Source organism: Biomphalaria glabrata, chromosome 9 (genome assembly GCF_947242115.1).
Source record: "Biomphalaria glabrata chromosome 9, xgBioGlab47.1, whole genome shotgun sequence".
Classification (NCBI taxonomy): domain Eukaryota; kingdom Metazoa; phylum Mollusca; class Gastropoda; family Planorbidae; genus Biomphalaria; species Biomphalaria glabrata.
The window spans coordinates 29,431,041-29,445,218 of NC_074719.1; the positions used below are offsets into that span (position 1 = coordinate 29,431,041).

Genomic DNA, 14,178 nt, shown 5'->3' on the forward strand with positions numbered 1-14,178 from the left:
TCTAGTGAAAATAACAACGTCTATGTTGTAGTGAAAATAACAACGTCTATGTTGTAGTGAAAATAACAACGTCTATGTTGTAGTGAAAATAACAACGTCTATGTTGTAGTGAAAATAACATCGTCTATGTTCTAGTGAAAATAACAACGTCTATGTTATAGTGAAAATAACAACGTCTATGTTCTAGTGAAAATAACGTCGTCTATGTTCTAGTGAAAATAACGTCTATGTTGTAGTGAAAATAACAACGTCTATGTTCTAGTGAAAATAACAACGTCTATGTTGTAGTGAAAATAACAACGTCTATGTTCTAGTGAAAATAACAACGTCTTTGTTCTAGTGAAAATAACGTCGTCTATGTTCTAGTGAAAATAACAACGTCTATGTTCTAGTGAAAATAACAACGTCTATGTTCTAGTGAAAATAACGTCTATGTTCTAGTGAAAATAACGTCTATGTTCTAGTGAAAATAACGTCGTCTATGTTCTAGTGAAAATAACGTCTATGTTGTAGTGAAAATAACAACGTCTATGTTCAAGTGAAAATAACGTCTATGTTGTAGTGAAAATAACAACGTCTATGTTCTAGTGAAAAAAACAACGTCTATGTTCTAGTGAAAATAACGTCGTCTATGTTCTAGTGAAAAAAACATCGTCTATGTTCTAGTGAAAATAACGTCTATGTTCTAGTGAAAATAACAACGTCTATGTTCTAGTGAAAATAACGTCGTCTATGTTCTAGTGAAAATAACGTCTATGTTGAAGTGAAAATAACAACGTCTATGTTGTAGTGAAAATAACGTCGTCTATGTTCTAGTGAAAATAACGTCGTCTATGTTCTAGTGAAAATAACGTCTATGTTGAAGTGAAAATAACAACGTCTATGTTCTAGTGAAAATAACGTCGTCTATGTTCTAGTGAAAACAACGTCTATGTTCTAGTGAAAATAACGTCTATGTTGTAGTGAAAATAACAACGTCTATGTTCTAGTGAAAATAACGTCTATGTTGTAGTGAAAATAACGTCGTCTATGTTGTAGTGAAAATAACGTCGTCTATGTTCTAGTGAAAATAACGTCTATGTTGTAGTGAAAATAACAACGTCTATGTTGTAGTTAAAATAACAACGTCTATGTTCTAGTGAAAATAACATCGTCTATGTTCTAGTGAAAATAACGTCGTCTATGTTCTAATGAAAATAACAACGTCTATGTTTTAGTGAAAATAACATCGTCTATGTTCTAGTGAAAATAACGCTGTCTTTGTACAAATCTGGTGTAAAAAACTTCACTTTTGTTGTAGCTATGATTTGATAGGCAATGAAAGAAAACAAACACTCACAATGTGATACCTATAGGATATACATCCAATTAAACATGAAGGTAAAGTAGGGACATGATGGACAAAATAAAAACTCGCTGGACATTAAAAAGTAATGGGCCAGCCTCCCTCTTAATCTACGCTTACAAGGATGGCTCTTGACAGGAAACAAAATGAAGTGGCTGAAATCCAAACAGTTAAAGATTACACACAGTAAGGGTGCGATGAAGCTGATAATGTTAACTTACAGATCATCCATACAACTTATAACAAATTGTGATATCGACTGCTTCTCTTTAGCTACTCACACATATTTTGTTCCATTAGCGTAGGTATAAGTTCCTTTGCCGTGACGCAATCCTTTACTCCAGTCACCAGAGTACACGTCACCGTTCACATAAAAATACTTGCCTTGACCTTCTTTCAGGTCATCCACCCAGTTACCTTCATATCTGGAGCCGTCAGGATAAATAAATTTTCCCTGAGGACAAAATGTTGAACAAAAAGAAAAAAAGATATTTGATGCATTCATTAATGGAGTTAAAGATCAAATCAACCTGCTTTAAAATATATAGAATAGGCCCCAGCAGAGTCACAAGCCTTTTTGTTGTTGGATGGAGTAGCCTACTTTGCCCTAAGACACGGGACCCGATTGAACTCAACAGCTTTCAAAGAGGGACACATTCTGATTTGTTATATAAGACTACTAGAGCCACACACTTCAACAACCGCTTGCATTGGATTAATGGAGTGAATAGTGAGTTAGATTTGTATTCCGCACGTAGAAAGTACGTAGGTCAACTTACTAACGGTCTTTTCAATTGATTTAGTCAATATCGAACATTTCAACCAATAGAATTTTTACTCACTACACCTGTTTCGTTGAAGCCTAATGTGGGCCCTATAGCTTTAATTTTACATTTAAAGTCAATTATTTATGCAATATGTATAACTGAAAGTTGACTTACGAATCCTTGCTTCTTGCCTTGGACATAGTTTCCAATATAGCGAGCATTTTTAGCAAGTTTGTTTTTGAATTTATAAACTCCTTGTCCGTCCCGTTTACCAAACATGTAGTTGCCGTCATAGACGTCACGGTTAGGAAGTAGTGCTCTCCCCTTGCCATGACGTTCATTCTTTTCATTTCTGTCTCCTGAGAATACAAGAGAAACCTAGAGATCTACAGATAGCCATTCCCTTGTTTGAACAGCTTTAGACATTCCTTTGTTTGAACAGCTTTAGACATTCCTTTGTTTGAACAGCTTTAGACATTCCTTTGTTTGAACAGCTTTAGACATTCATTTGTTTGAACAGCTTTAGACATTCATTTGTTTGAACAGCTTTAGACATTCCTTTGTTTGAGCAGCTGTAGACATTCCTTTGTTTGAACAGCTTTAGACATTGAACTGTTTGTAACACATTAACTTTTGTACATTTAACATTACATGGATAGATACACACTCACTTTGAATATCTAGCTAGACAGATAGTTCTTCAAAGTTCTATATAATAACCCAGTAATCAAAACGTTTATTTTTAGAGTGGGGGGGGGGGGGAGCTGAGGACAGGACACTCGATTCTCTAATTGACAGCAGCGTGTTTTTATTTCGAATTTTCCTTTCCATTTTCACAAGACTCCGATCTTCTAAAGCAGTGGTTCCCAAACTTTTTTGTCTCGTAGACCCTTTGCCATGTTTTCTGGTTTTCGGTAGACCCCCAAGTTTAACATGCACATTTTTTTCAAATTCATCAACATTTTCTTAAAACTAATTTCTGTCTGTAGTGAGTTGAAAAGTGAGAAAATAATTTAAAGCTACGTACAAAGTTATAAGAGATCTATCTTTTTTATTGATAACATTCAAATTTAAACCAATTTTGCTATAAGATACAGATATTGTAGGACGCCCACAAACCACCATCTTCTCTATATGATGTTGAAGATGTGGGTCTCTTCTGAACTTTATATTTCAATGTTTTAAAGTTTTTCAAATCTTTTTATCAGGGTGACATTGTCTCAGGTGATCCTCCAGCTAACTTAGTTTCATATTGTCATAAAAAAGGCAATTGGCATGTTTGATAAGGAAGAAATGAACAATTTTAAATAATCACGCTATACAGCTTACATTTATTTTTGCTAAACAGAAGCATGTAGACAAAATTAAGTAATTTAAATAATTCTTGAAATTAAATACGACAATTTTTCGTTTAAATAGAAGGATAAATATTGAAAGGATGAACTCAGGTCTAAATTATATATTATTAGGAAGAGTTACATGAATGGGATGTGAAAATTAAAGTCAAGACCCACTTAAATGAAATCTATTATCGTAGACCCCGTGGACATCTCATAGACCCCTAATTTATTTTTTCACTTTCGTATACCCCTTGGAAGTCTTCGTAGATCCCTGGGGTCTATATAGACCACTTTGGGAATCACTGTTCTAAAGCCTCTCTGTTTTATTTTTAAGTCATAATGTCATTTTATAGCTATTACATCACAACTATTACATCACAACTATTACATCACAGCTATTACATCACAGCTATTACATCACAACTATTACATCACAGCTATTACATCACAGCTATTACATCACAATTATTACATCACAGCTATTACATCACAGCTATTACATCACAACTATTACATCACAGCTATTACATCACAGCTATTACATCACAATTATTACATCACAACTATTACATCACAACTATTACACCACAACTATTACATCACAGCTATTACATCACAGCTATTACATCACAACTATTACATCACAACTATTACATCACAACTATTATATCACAACTATTACAACACAGCTATGACTGGCGAAGTTTCAAGAAACATCTAAAGTGAACACTACTCTGGCTAGTCACGTCAGATATGGTCATGTGATCAACCAGAAGGGTCGAGCGACGTTTCGTCGGTTTCTAGAAGGCCTTCGGGGACCCTATATAATGAGGGAAGGGGGCGTAGTCAAGACGGTTTACTAAAGGCTTGTCTTGGTTCAGTTCAGTGCGGTTCTGCGGTGTGGTTCTGTACTACGCATGACGACAGTTCAGTGCGGTTCTGCGGTGTGGTTCTGTACTACGCATGACGACAGTTCAGTGCGGTTCTGCGGTGTGGTTCTGTACTACGCATGACGACAGTTCGGTGCTGAATAGAGTCAAAGACACCTCGCGAGTTCGAAACTACGTCTTGTGAATAAGTTCGAAAGGGAGAAAACTTTGTACAGCCAGTTTTACCTTGTTACCAAGTGTACAATGTTGGCGGTCATTTATTGGACAATAACGTGTTACTTTATTTTGGAGCCCTGAGTTGTCAAGGTCTTTGAGTTGGTAGTGTCGTGTGGAGCAGTTTGCAGAGAGCCCGGAAAGTGAGAGTATTTATGATATATAAAAATGTAATGATAGATTTTATAATAATAACAGTTGTGTAATCTAGTAGTACAATACAATACAACATGGGCGTAGCCAGGATTTTTTTTCGGGGGTGGGGGGGATTTCATTTCAGGGGGGGGGGTTGAACCCCATCCCCCCTGGCTACGCCCTTGCAATACAATACAAAGTTGAATTAACAGCTGTAGGCCTACTTTTGCTGTCCTAAGACATTTATATATCTTCTAAATAATCGTTTTATCACTCTGTACTGAAGTTGGTTTATACGCATTAGGATGACCAAAGATACCAATGTATCTTTTTGGCTGACAAAATGGACAACATAAACACAATAACTGCATAGCTCTAAAAGAAGGGGTGGGGGTAAAAGATAACGTGAACTGACCTATATATTCTCCTAATGTTGGAAAGTCGTCCTCTACATCTCTTTCATCGTCCTCCATCGTTGGCCCAATCTCCCCTTCACAAGGATTAGATTGACACTAGAGTGTTCTCCCTTTTAAGATCCAACTAGATCTAGTTCTGAAACACGATAGTGTTTATCTGTATGTGAAACAAAATGTTTAATTAGATGCATATATTATACGATTATGTAGGGCATGTATTACTAATTAAAACAATAACAATAATAATAATGATTTAGATCAGAAGCGTCACCAGGGTCGGTGCCCCCCAAATCCCAACAAAACTATCGTTAGTTTGTTCTAGTTCTTCAACCATAATGCAATTACCTACATTCATTAATTATTACACGACTTTTAAAAAAATAATGTCAAACTATTACAGTATAACATTTCATCCGAGAAACTTGATCGGGTTTTGGTGTATTCAAGTAGGACGAGGATGTTTTGGTGTATTCAAGTAGGAGGAGGATGTTTTGGTGTATTCAAGTAGGAGGAGGATGTTTTGGTGTATTCAAGTAGGACGAGGATGTTTTGGTGTATTCAAGTAGGACGTGGATGTTTTGGTGTATTCAAGTAGGACGAGGATGTTTTGGTGTATTCAAGTAGGACGAGGATGTTTTGGTGTATTCAAGTAGGACGAGGATGTTTTGGTGTATTCAAGTAGGACGTGGATGTTTTGGTGTATTCAAGTAGGACGAGGATGTTTTGGTGTATTCAAGTAGGACGAGGATGTTTTGGTGTATTCAAGTAGGACGAGGATGTTTTGGTGTATTCAAGTAGGACGTGGATGTTTTGGTGTATTCAAGTAGGACGCGAGGATGTTTTGGTGTATTCAAGTAGGACGTGAGGATGTTTTGGAGTATTCAAGTAGGACGCGAGGATGTTTTGGTGTATTCAAGTAGGACGTGAGGATGTTTTGGTATATTCAAGTAGGACGTGAGGATGTTTTGGTGTATTCAAGTAGGACGTGAGGATGTTTTGGTGTATTCAAGTAGGACGCGAGGATGTTTTGGTGTATTCAAGTAGAAGGAGGATGTTTTGGTGTATTCAAGTAGGACGCGAGGATGTTTTGGTGTATTCAAGTAGGACGCGAGGATGTTTTGGTGTATTCAAGTAGGACTTGAGGATGTTTTGGTGTATTCAAGTAGGACGTGAATGTTTTGGTGTATTGAAGTAGGACGCGAATGTTTTGGTGTATTCAAGTAGGACGTGGATGTTTTGGAGTATTGAAGTAGGACGCGAGGATGTTTTAGTGTATTCAAGTTGGACGTGAGGATGTTTTGGAGTATTGAAGTAGGACGCGAGGATGTTTTGGTGTATTCAAGTAGGACGTGAATGTTTTGGTGTATTCAAGTAGGACGTGAGGATGTTTTGGTGTATTCAAGTAGGACGTGGATGTTTTGGTGTATTCAAGTAGAACGTGGATGTTTTGGTGTATTCAAGTAGGACGAGGATGTTTTGGTGTATTCAAGTAGGACGAGGATGTTTTGGTGTATTCAAGTAGGACGAGGATGTTTTGGTGTATTCAAGTAGGACGTGGATGTTTTGGTGTATTCAAGTAGGACGCGAGGATGTTTTGGTGTATTCAAGTAGGACGTGAGGATGTTTTGGAGTATTCAAGTAGGACGCGAGGATGTTTTGGTGTATTCAAGTAGGACGTGAGGATGTTTTGGTATATTCAAGTAGGACGTGAGGATGTTTTGGTGTATTCAAGTAGGACGTGAGGATGTTTTGGTGTATTCAAGTAGGACGCGAGGATGTTTTGGTGTATTCAAGTAGAAGGAGGATGTTTTGGTGTATTCAAGTAGGACGCGAGGATGTTTTGGTGTATTCAAGTAGGACGCGAGGATGTTTTGGTGTATTCAAGTAGGACTTGAGGATGTTTTGGTGTATTCAAGTAGGACGTGAATGTTTTGGTGTATTGAAGTAGGACGCGAATGTTTTGGTGTATTCAAGTAGGACGTGGATGTTTTGGAGTATTGAAGTAGGACGCGAGGATGTTTTAGTGTATTCAAGTTGGACGTGAGGATGTTTTGGAGTATTGAAGTAGGACGCGAGGATGTTTTGGTGTATTCAAGTAGGACGTGAATGTTTTGGTGTATTCAAGTAGGACGTGAGGATGTTTTGGTGTATTCAAGTAGGACGTGGATGTTTTGGTGTATTCAAGTAGAACGTGGATGTTTTGGTGTATTCAAGTAGGACGTGGATGTTTTGGTGTATTCAAGTAGGACGTGGATGTTTTGGTGTATTCAAGTAGGACGTGGATGTTTTGGTGTATTCAAGTAGGACGTGGATGTTTTGGTGTATTCAAGTAGGACGTGGATGTTTTGGTGTATTCAAGTAGGACGTGGATGTTTTGGTGTATTCAAGTAGGACGTGGATGTTTTGGTGTATTCAAGTAGGACGTGGATGTTTTGGTGTATTCAAGTAGGACGTGGATGTTTTGGTGTATTCAAGTAGGACGTGGATGTTTTGGTGCATTCAAGTAGGACGTGGATGTTTTGGTGTATTCAAGTAGGACGTGGATGTTTTGGTGTATTCAAGTAGGACGTGGATGTTTTGGTGTATTCAAGTAGGACGTGGATGTTTTGGTGTATTCAAGTAGGACGTGGATGTTTTGGTGTATTCAAGTAGGACGTGGATGTTTTGGTGTATTCAAGTAGGACGCGAGGATGTTTTGGAGTATTCAAGTAGGACGCGAGGATGTTTTGGTGTATTCAAGTAGGACGCGAGGATGTTTTGGTGTATTCAAGTAGGACGCGAGGATGTTTTGGTGTATTCAAGTAGGACGCGAGGATGTTTTGGAGTATTCAAGTAGGACGCGTGGATGTTTTGGTGTATTCAAGTAGGACGTGGATGTTTTGGAGTATTCAAGTAGGACGTGAGGATGTTTTGGTGTATTCAAGTAGGACGAGATTGCTATTAATACATGCCTTTTAATTCTGATGATATATTGAATTACCCAATCTGGGCAGCCGCGAGGGTTGTGGCCGCCTGAGTGCGAAATTAAAAATACCGCCCCTCTTTTATTTCTAGAAAAAGAATCCATTAAGACTGAGCTGGACACTGATCCAAACAAGCCTTTTGATTGAAATCTTTTGTTGACTATTCTGTTTTTTCCTTTCATATTCGCATCGTTGTTGTAGCCCTCAAGTATAACTAGGAATCTTACACTGAGAACAATTTCGGACTTACGTGCATTCAGAACTAAGACATCTTGGGTCTTTGTGATAAACATTAAAAACTGATCTCGTTCTGACTACTCACTTATGCTCCTGTATTTGTAACGATTATAATTGATGTGCTGCGGAGGTATATTACAATGAATTGTGTAATTGATCATGATCTGTATACAATTTCTCGATCACTTTGACTTCTCAACGACCTCAGTGTTCTATGGTCTGGACGTGGAGATGTTCACTAATCTGTTTTTATAAGTTCAAGCATAATCCCAAGAAAAAAAGCTGGAAATACAAAAGCCATTGACAATGGAACTTTTTCAATGTTCTGTACACTTTCATAATAATTATCACGATTGTATTTTGGAGAGATGTGCATTGTATCCACAATCATTCGACATACATGGATACAGAGTTGTCAACAAATTTATCCAACAAATGAAGCTATTCAGCGCTGAATATCTTTCTTGAGTTTTCGTTCGAGCTCCCATTAGAAGCTGTAGCCCAGAGGAGCGATGACGGCTTTCACAATGAGGTCATGACTCCATAGAACTGTTAGTATTCACGATTGAACTTGAGATCTAGATCTAAGAGTCATGAAATAGAAACTGATATTTAAAACAAAATCTAGCTCACAACCAAAATAAAGTCTTTCTCTTTCATGTCTTCAGATCGTCTCACATTGGCACTAGGTACGTTAACTTCATCATGGTCACTGCAGAACCAACCAATCCATCGCTTAGCTTCTTCTCACCGCACCTAGGAAACACACTCTATATCCCCCCCTTTTTGTCAGGACGTTGCGCCCTCCATATGAAAGAAATTAGCGCCGCCACCACCACCCCCCTTTTCCAAGTGAAAATGTTTTCAAAATTGACTTTTTTAAAATTAAGGCAAGCTATTCGAAAAATCCGTGAGAATCCCTCGCTCGCTGCTCTATTTTATTTGTTCTAGTTTCCAAAATAATTTCTTATGAACAAATGTCGTTTATATTTTCAAAGGATAATGGAATAATTATAATTTATTTAAAATATTGTTATAAACCTGGTGGTGGCACACAGAGGGGTAGTGGTGTGAGTGTAGTCAGCCGACGCAAATCGCCCCAGGCCAGCGCTAGACGAGCGGTCAACCGTGACGAGTTACGACGGTCGGCCGAGACGAGTGTCAACATGATGGTTCAGGAAGGATCGACGTCGTGAACAGAGCTCAGGAGCGTCACGAGGGATGTAGTCATGTGACGAAGCTAGAAACGTCGAGCGATGTTCTGTCCGGTTCTAGAAGGCCAGCAGGGACCCTATGTAAAGAGCGGAGGTGTCGCAGTCAAGACGGTTGAGAAAAGGGGCTCAATACAGCACGGTTCACGAGAGAAGGTCCACGACAGAAGGTTCACGACAGAAGGTTCACGACAGGGCTCAGAACACGGTCGACTACAGCACAGTTCAACGGTGTGGTTCTGTACGGAGCATTACGACGGTTCAGTACCGAGTACTGTCAAGTACAGTTGAGACAACTGGCATCTTGATCTTGGTCTGCGATCGAGTCCGACACAACGAGCCTAGTGTGTGAAGTCAGTCCTGAACTGTTGAACCCAGTGCAAGCCCGGAACGAGACGGAGAGGCCAGTGCAAGAGATGATACGGCGGAACGGTGTTATCGGAGAGATATTTGTACAGTATACGTGTTGCCAATTGTACAGTATTGTCTGTTATTTATTCAACTATTAAAGTGTTACGTTACTTTGGAGCCCTGAGTTGTCAAGTTCTTTAAGTTGGTGGTGTATGGTGCAGTTTGCAGAGAGCCTGGATAGTGAGATTCGTAACAATATTTAAGTAATTTTTTTCTATTTAACTACATTTTTTAAAAAGTCACCTTGGAATAATGATTTGGCCGCCCCTAAAGTCGGCCACCTGCGTGCAATGCACACAGTGCACAATAGGTAGCGGCGGCCCTGAACCCAATACTGAACGCATTTTCTTTTATTAGGCTTTATCACACATGCTGTATAGTTATTTCCTCTTGTCTACTCTCAAACGTAGGCCTATGTATTTATTTTCGTTCTCACATTGTTTGTATTGCGGATCGCACCGGGTGACACCCAAATGGGAAAAACGCACTTTTACTAAATACAACTTTTAAAAATAAAAATTACTACCTCGAATGTCTCTCACAGTATCAACATGTCACGAACCTTCTTGATTAAATTACATTTGACTTTAATCAGCTTTATTATGAGAAAAATAATGCGTTGTAGACGCCAGGAGAAATAGTTCCTGAAGCTCAGAAATGTAGAAAAACCCTTGGCGACTTTCACAGCCCATTCTCAGCAGATGAATACGAAATTCAGGACTTCTAAAAAGGTGTAACGCCATGATAGACGGTTTCACGGTGACGGCCATGTTTTTGCGTTCCAATTTTAAGCTTTTTTGTTAAGGCTGACTTTAGTAAACGTGTTTCGTCTTGTCTAATGATCTGTCTCACAAATGTCAATCGACTTTCAGTCGCCACTTCCCTTAAACGGCGAATGCCTGTGCAGGAAAAGATTTCTCTGTTGGTAGGAACTTTCTCAGCCCTCACTGCTCAGTCTCTTTTCAACCTTCCACGTCTCGTAGCGTAGGTGGTCATTGGGACAATGATTGTATTGAGTAGGTGGATTTTAACCTCCAGCCTAATTGATTTGTTTGTTCAGATAGGGTTAGGCTCCTGCTTTCCAACATGCAACACCGTGAAATGCAACTCCATCGCTTGAGATAACACTGACTAAATAGATGAAACTTTTTTATTTGTTAAAGATCTCTATGATCAATGTTGATCGGGTTACTGGGTAATCTGCACCTAATATGCGTAACTCTGAGGGCGATTTTGAATTCCACCGAAAGTTGTTACACAACAGCTTTAGAGATGCCTTATGCTCTTGCTATTTTCCATCCTTTGTTTGTATTGCAGGCTTTGATCGACGATCTTTCGCTGGAGGTAAACCTGTTCAGTGTTTGATTTGCCTTTTAGGAAGAAACTGAGAAACACTAATATAATTAACCTTTCCCGTAAGGAGCTCCTAAAAAAAATTCGAATAAAAAATATGTTAAACTCAGTGTTTCTTAATTCAATAATTGTACATTTTTAATTTATGTAATAACTTTTTATAAAATGTCTAAAACAACTACATTTTAAAATAGAGTTGAAAACCATTTTCGCGTATAACCAATCAATTAATTAGCTTACAATTTTATTGTTCAACATAAAGAAACCAAATAAACAATAGTTTTTTTAAGGGGGAGGTTATTATTTTCCTTGAAAAGGGGTGGGGGTGACACCCCCAAGCTTACCGCACCGGGTGACACCGACCCTAGTGACGCCACTGCCCTTAGATACTAGCATTGATCATATGCTTTTGACTGTAGTCCTAGTACGATCACTAGAAGGTCTGTCTGTACAGGCAGTCAAAGCCTTCTCATAGTCTTTAAAACTGACGTAGAGATGGGAGTTCCAATCCACTGACTGTTTCAAAATGATACGTAGCGTCGCTATCTGATCTGTGCGTATCTTGTTTCAAAAGCCTGTGGCTTGTTGGTCACGGAGATGTGGATCTACGGCTTCTTTCATTCGGTTCATTTGCTGGAATGGACAGTAGCATTATTCCTCGATAGTTGGAGCAGGAACTAAGAATGCCATTTCTTTGGGAGTTTGATGAGGTAGCCCTCCTTTCATTCTGGTGGCACTTCTTCTTTTTCCCATATCTTGCAGAAGAGAGGTTTGAGTAACTTCACACTGGTATCAATGTCTGCCTTTAGAGCAACTGGGATGATGTCAAGTCCTGCAGATTTGCCATTCTTCAAACGCTTGATTGCGCTGCAAATCTCTTCCTTGGTGGGTGCACTGCACTTGATAGGCAGGTCTCTTGCAGCTGGTGGTATCTCGGGTGGGTTTGCACGAGTAGGTCTATTATTATTAAGTAGCTCCTGCAAATGTTCAATCCATCTCTTTTTTTGTCCTTTACATTTTGTTGCAGGTAATTCTTGAACAATGAAAAATTTTCTACTCAATAAGATTAATATTGTTAGATGCAAGCCCTAGAGTCTAGGTTAGTATTGTTAGATCTAGATCTATATTTAAATATAATATTAAGGTCTAGAGTCTAGATTAGTATTGTTAGGATTCCAAGGTCTAGAGTCTAGATTACTAAGCAAGTGAACTAGAAATGTTTTAACATTAAAATTTAATCCAAAATGTAAAAGACTATTTTGTTATACTTAGAATAGAATGTAGGCCAACTTGGATTCTCGCGAAGACACAAAAGTAGTTGACTTTGTTCTGTTTATTAACCATGGAAAGTCTAAAATGCTAGAGATAAACTTCCTGCCAACCAAAGACGGACGTTAAACTAGACAGTTTAGTTTGGTACACCAAGAACTTAAGAGCGGGAATTCCCATCATGGTAATTAGTTATATCTGACCTTTGTTGATCAGACTTACTCACATTTGATCTCATTCTATAGAGTGTTTATATTGGCCATGTACGCCCTCCTTTTTTTTCTTACTTAGAACGTGGACTACCCCTCCCAATACTTTTTACCCGTGAATTCCAGGACAGGTATCTTTTATACCCCCCCCCCTTTTATCCACACTACCCCTTAGGAAATAGCCCAACATACAAAGAAATAGCCCAACATACAAAGAAATAGCCCAACATACAAGGAAATAGCCCTACATAAAAGGAAATAGCCCTACATAAAAGGAAATAGCCCAACATACAAAGAAATAGCCCAACATACAAAGAAATAGCCCAACATACAAAGAAATAGCCCAACATACAAAGAAATAGCCCAACATACAAGGAAATAGCCCTACATAAAAGGAAATAGCCCTACATAAAAGGAAATAGCCCAACATACAAAGAAATAGCCCTACATACAAAGAAATAGCCCTACATACAAAGAAATAGCCCTATATACAAAGAAATAGCCCTACATACAAAGAAATAGCCCTACATACAGAGAAATAGCCCTACATACAAAGAAATAGCCCTACATACAAAGAAATAGCCCAACATACAAAGAAATAGCCCTACATACAAAGAAATAGCCCTACATACAAAGAAATAGCCCAACATACAAAGAAATAGCCCTACATACAAAGAACTAGCCCTACATACAAAGAAATAGCCCTACATACAAAGAAATAGCCCAACATACAAAGAAATAGCCCTACATACAAAGAAATAGCCCTACATACAGAGAAATAGCCCTACATACAAAGAAATAGCCCTACATACAAAGAAATAGCCCTACATACTAAGAAATAGCCCTACATACAAAGAAATAGCCCTACATACAAAAAAATAGCCCAACATACAAAGAAATAGCCCTACATACAAAGAAGTAGCCCTACATACAAAGAAATAGCCCTACATACAAAGAAATAGCCCTACATACAAAGAAATAGCCCTACATACAAAGAAATAGCCCTACATACAAAGAAATAGCCCAACATACAAAGAAATAGCCCAACATACAAAGAAATAGCCCAACATACAAAGAAATAGCCCTACATACAAAGAAATAGCCCTACATACAAAGAAATAGCCCTACATACAAAGAAATAGCCCTACATACAAAGAAATAGCCCAACATACAAAGAAATAGCCCAACATACAAAAAAATAGCCCTACATACAAAGAAATAGCCCAACATACAAAGAAATAGCCCTACATACAAAGAAATAGCCCTACATACAAAGAAATAGCCCTACATACAAAGAAATAGCCCTACATACAAAGAAATAGCCCAACATACAAAGAAGTAGCCCTACATACAAAGAAATAGCCCTACATACAAAGAAATAGCCCTACATACAAAGAAATAGCCCTACATACAAAGAAA

The 14,178-nt window shown here is 38.3% G+C and overlaps 1 protein-coding gene across 2 annotated transcripts in view; it reads right to left on the reverse strand.

Moving 5' to 3' along the window:
• Positions 1-12,704, reverse strand: part of LOC106059172 (radial spoke head 1 homolog) — a 23,712-nt gene extending 11,008 nt beyond the window's left edge. The window contains exons 1-4 of one of the 2 annotated variants that reach the window (XM_056041587.1): positions 12,550-12,704; positions 5,106-5,263; positions 2,287-2,471; positions 1,627-1,799 (exon numbers count right to left, since the gene is read on the reverse strand). In XM_056041587.1, the coding sequence (XP_055897562.1) occupies positions 1,627-1,799; positions 2,287-2,471; positions 5,106-5,163 (416 nt within the window). In that variant the 5' untranslated portion in view covers positions 5,164-5,263; positions 12,550-12,704. Of the gene's footprint in view, positions 1-1,626; positions 1,800-2,286; positions 2,472-5,105; positions 5,264-8,391; positions 8,522-12,549 lie in introns of those variants that run through there. The other variant, XM_056041588.1, reaches the window with a different exon arrangement.
• Between the last annotated feature and the right edge of the window lie 1,474 nt (positions 12,705-14,178).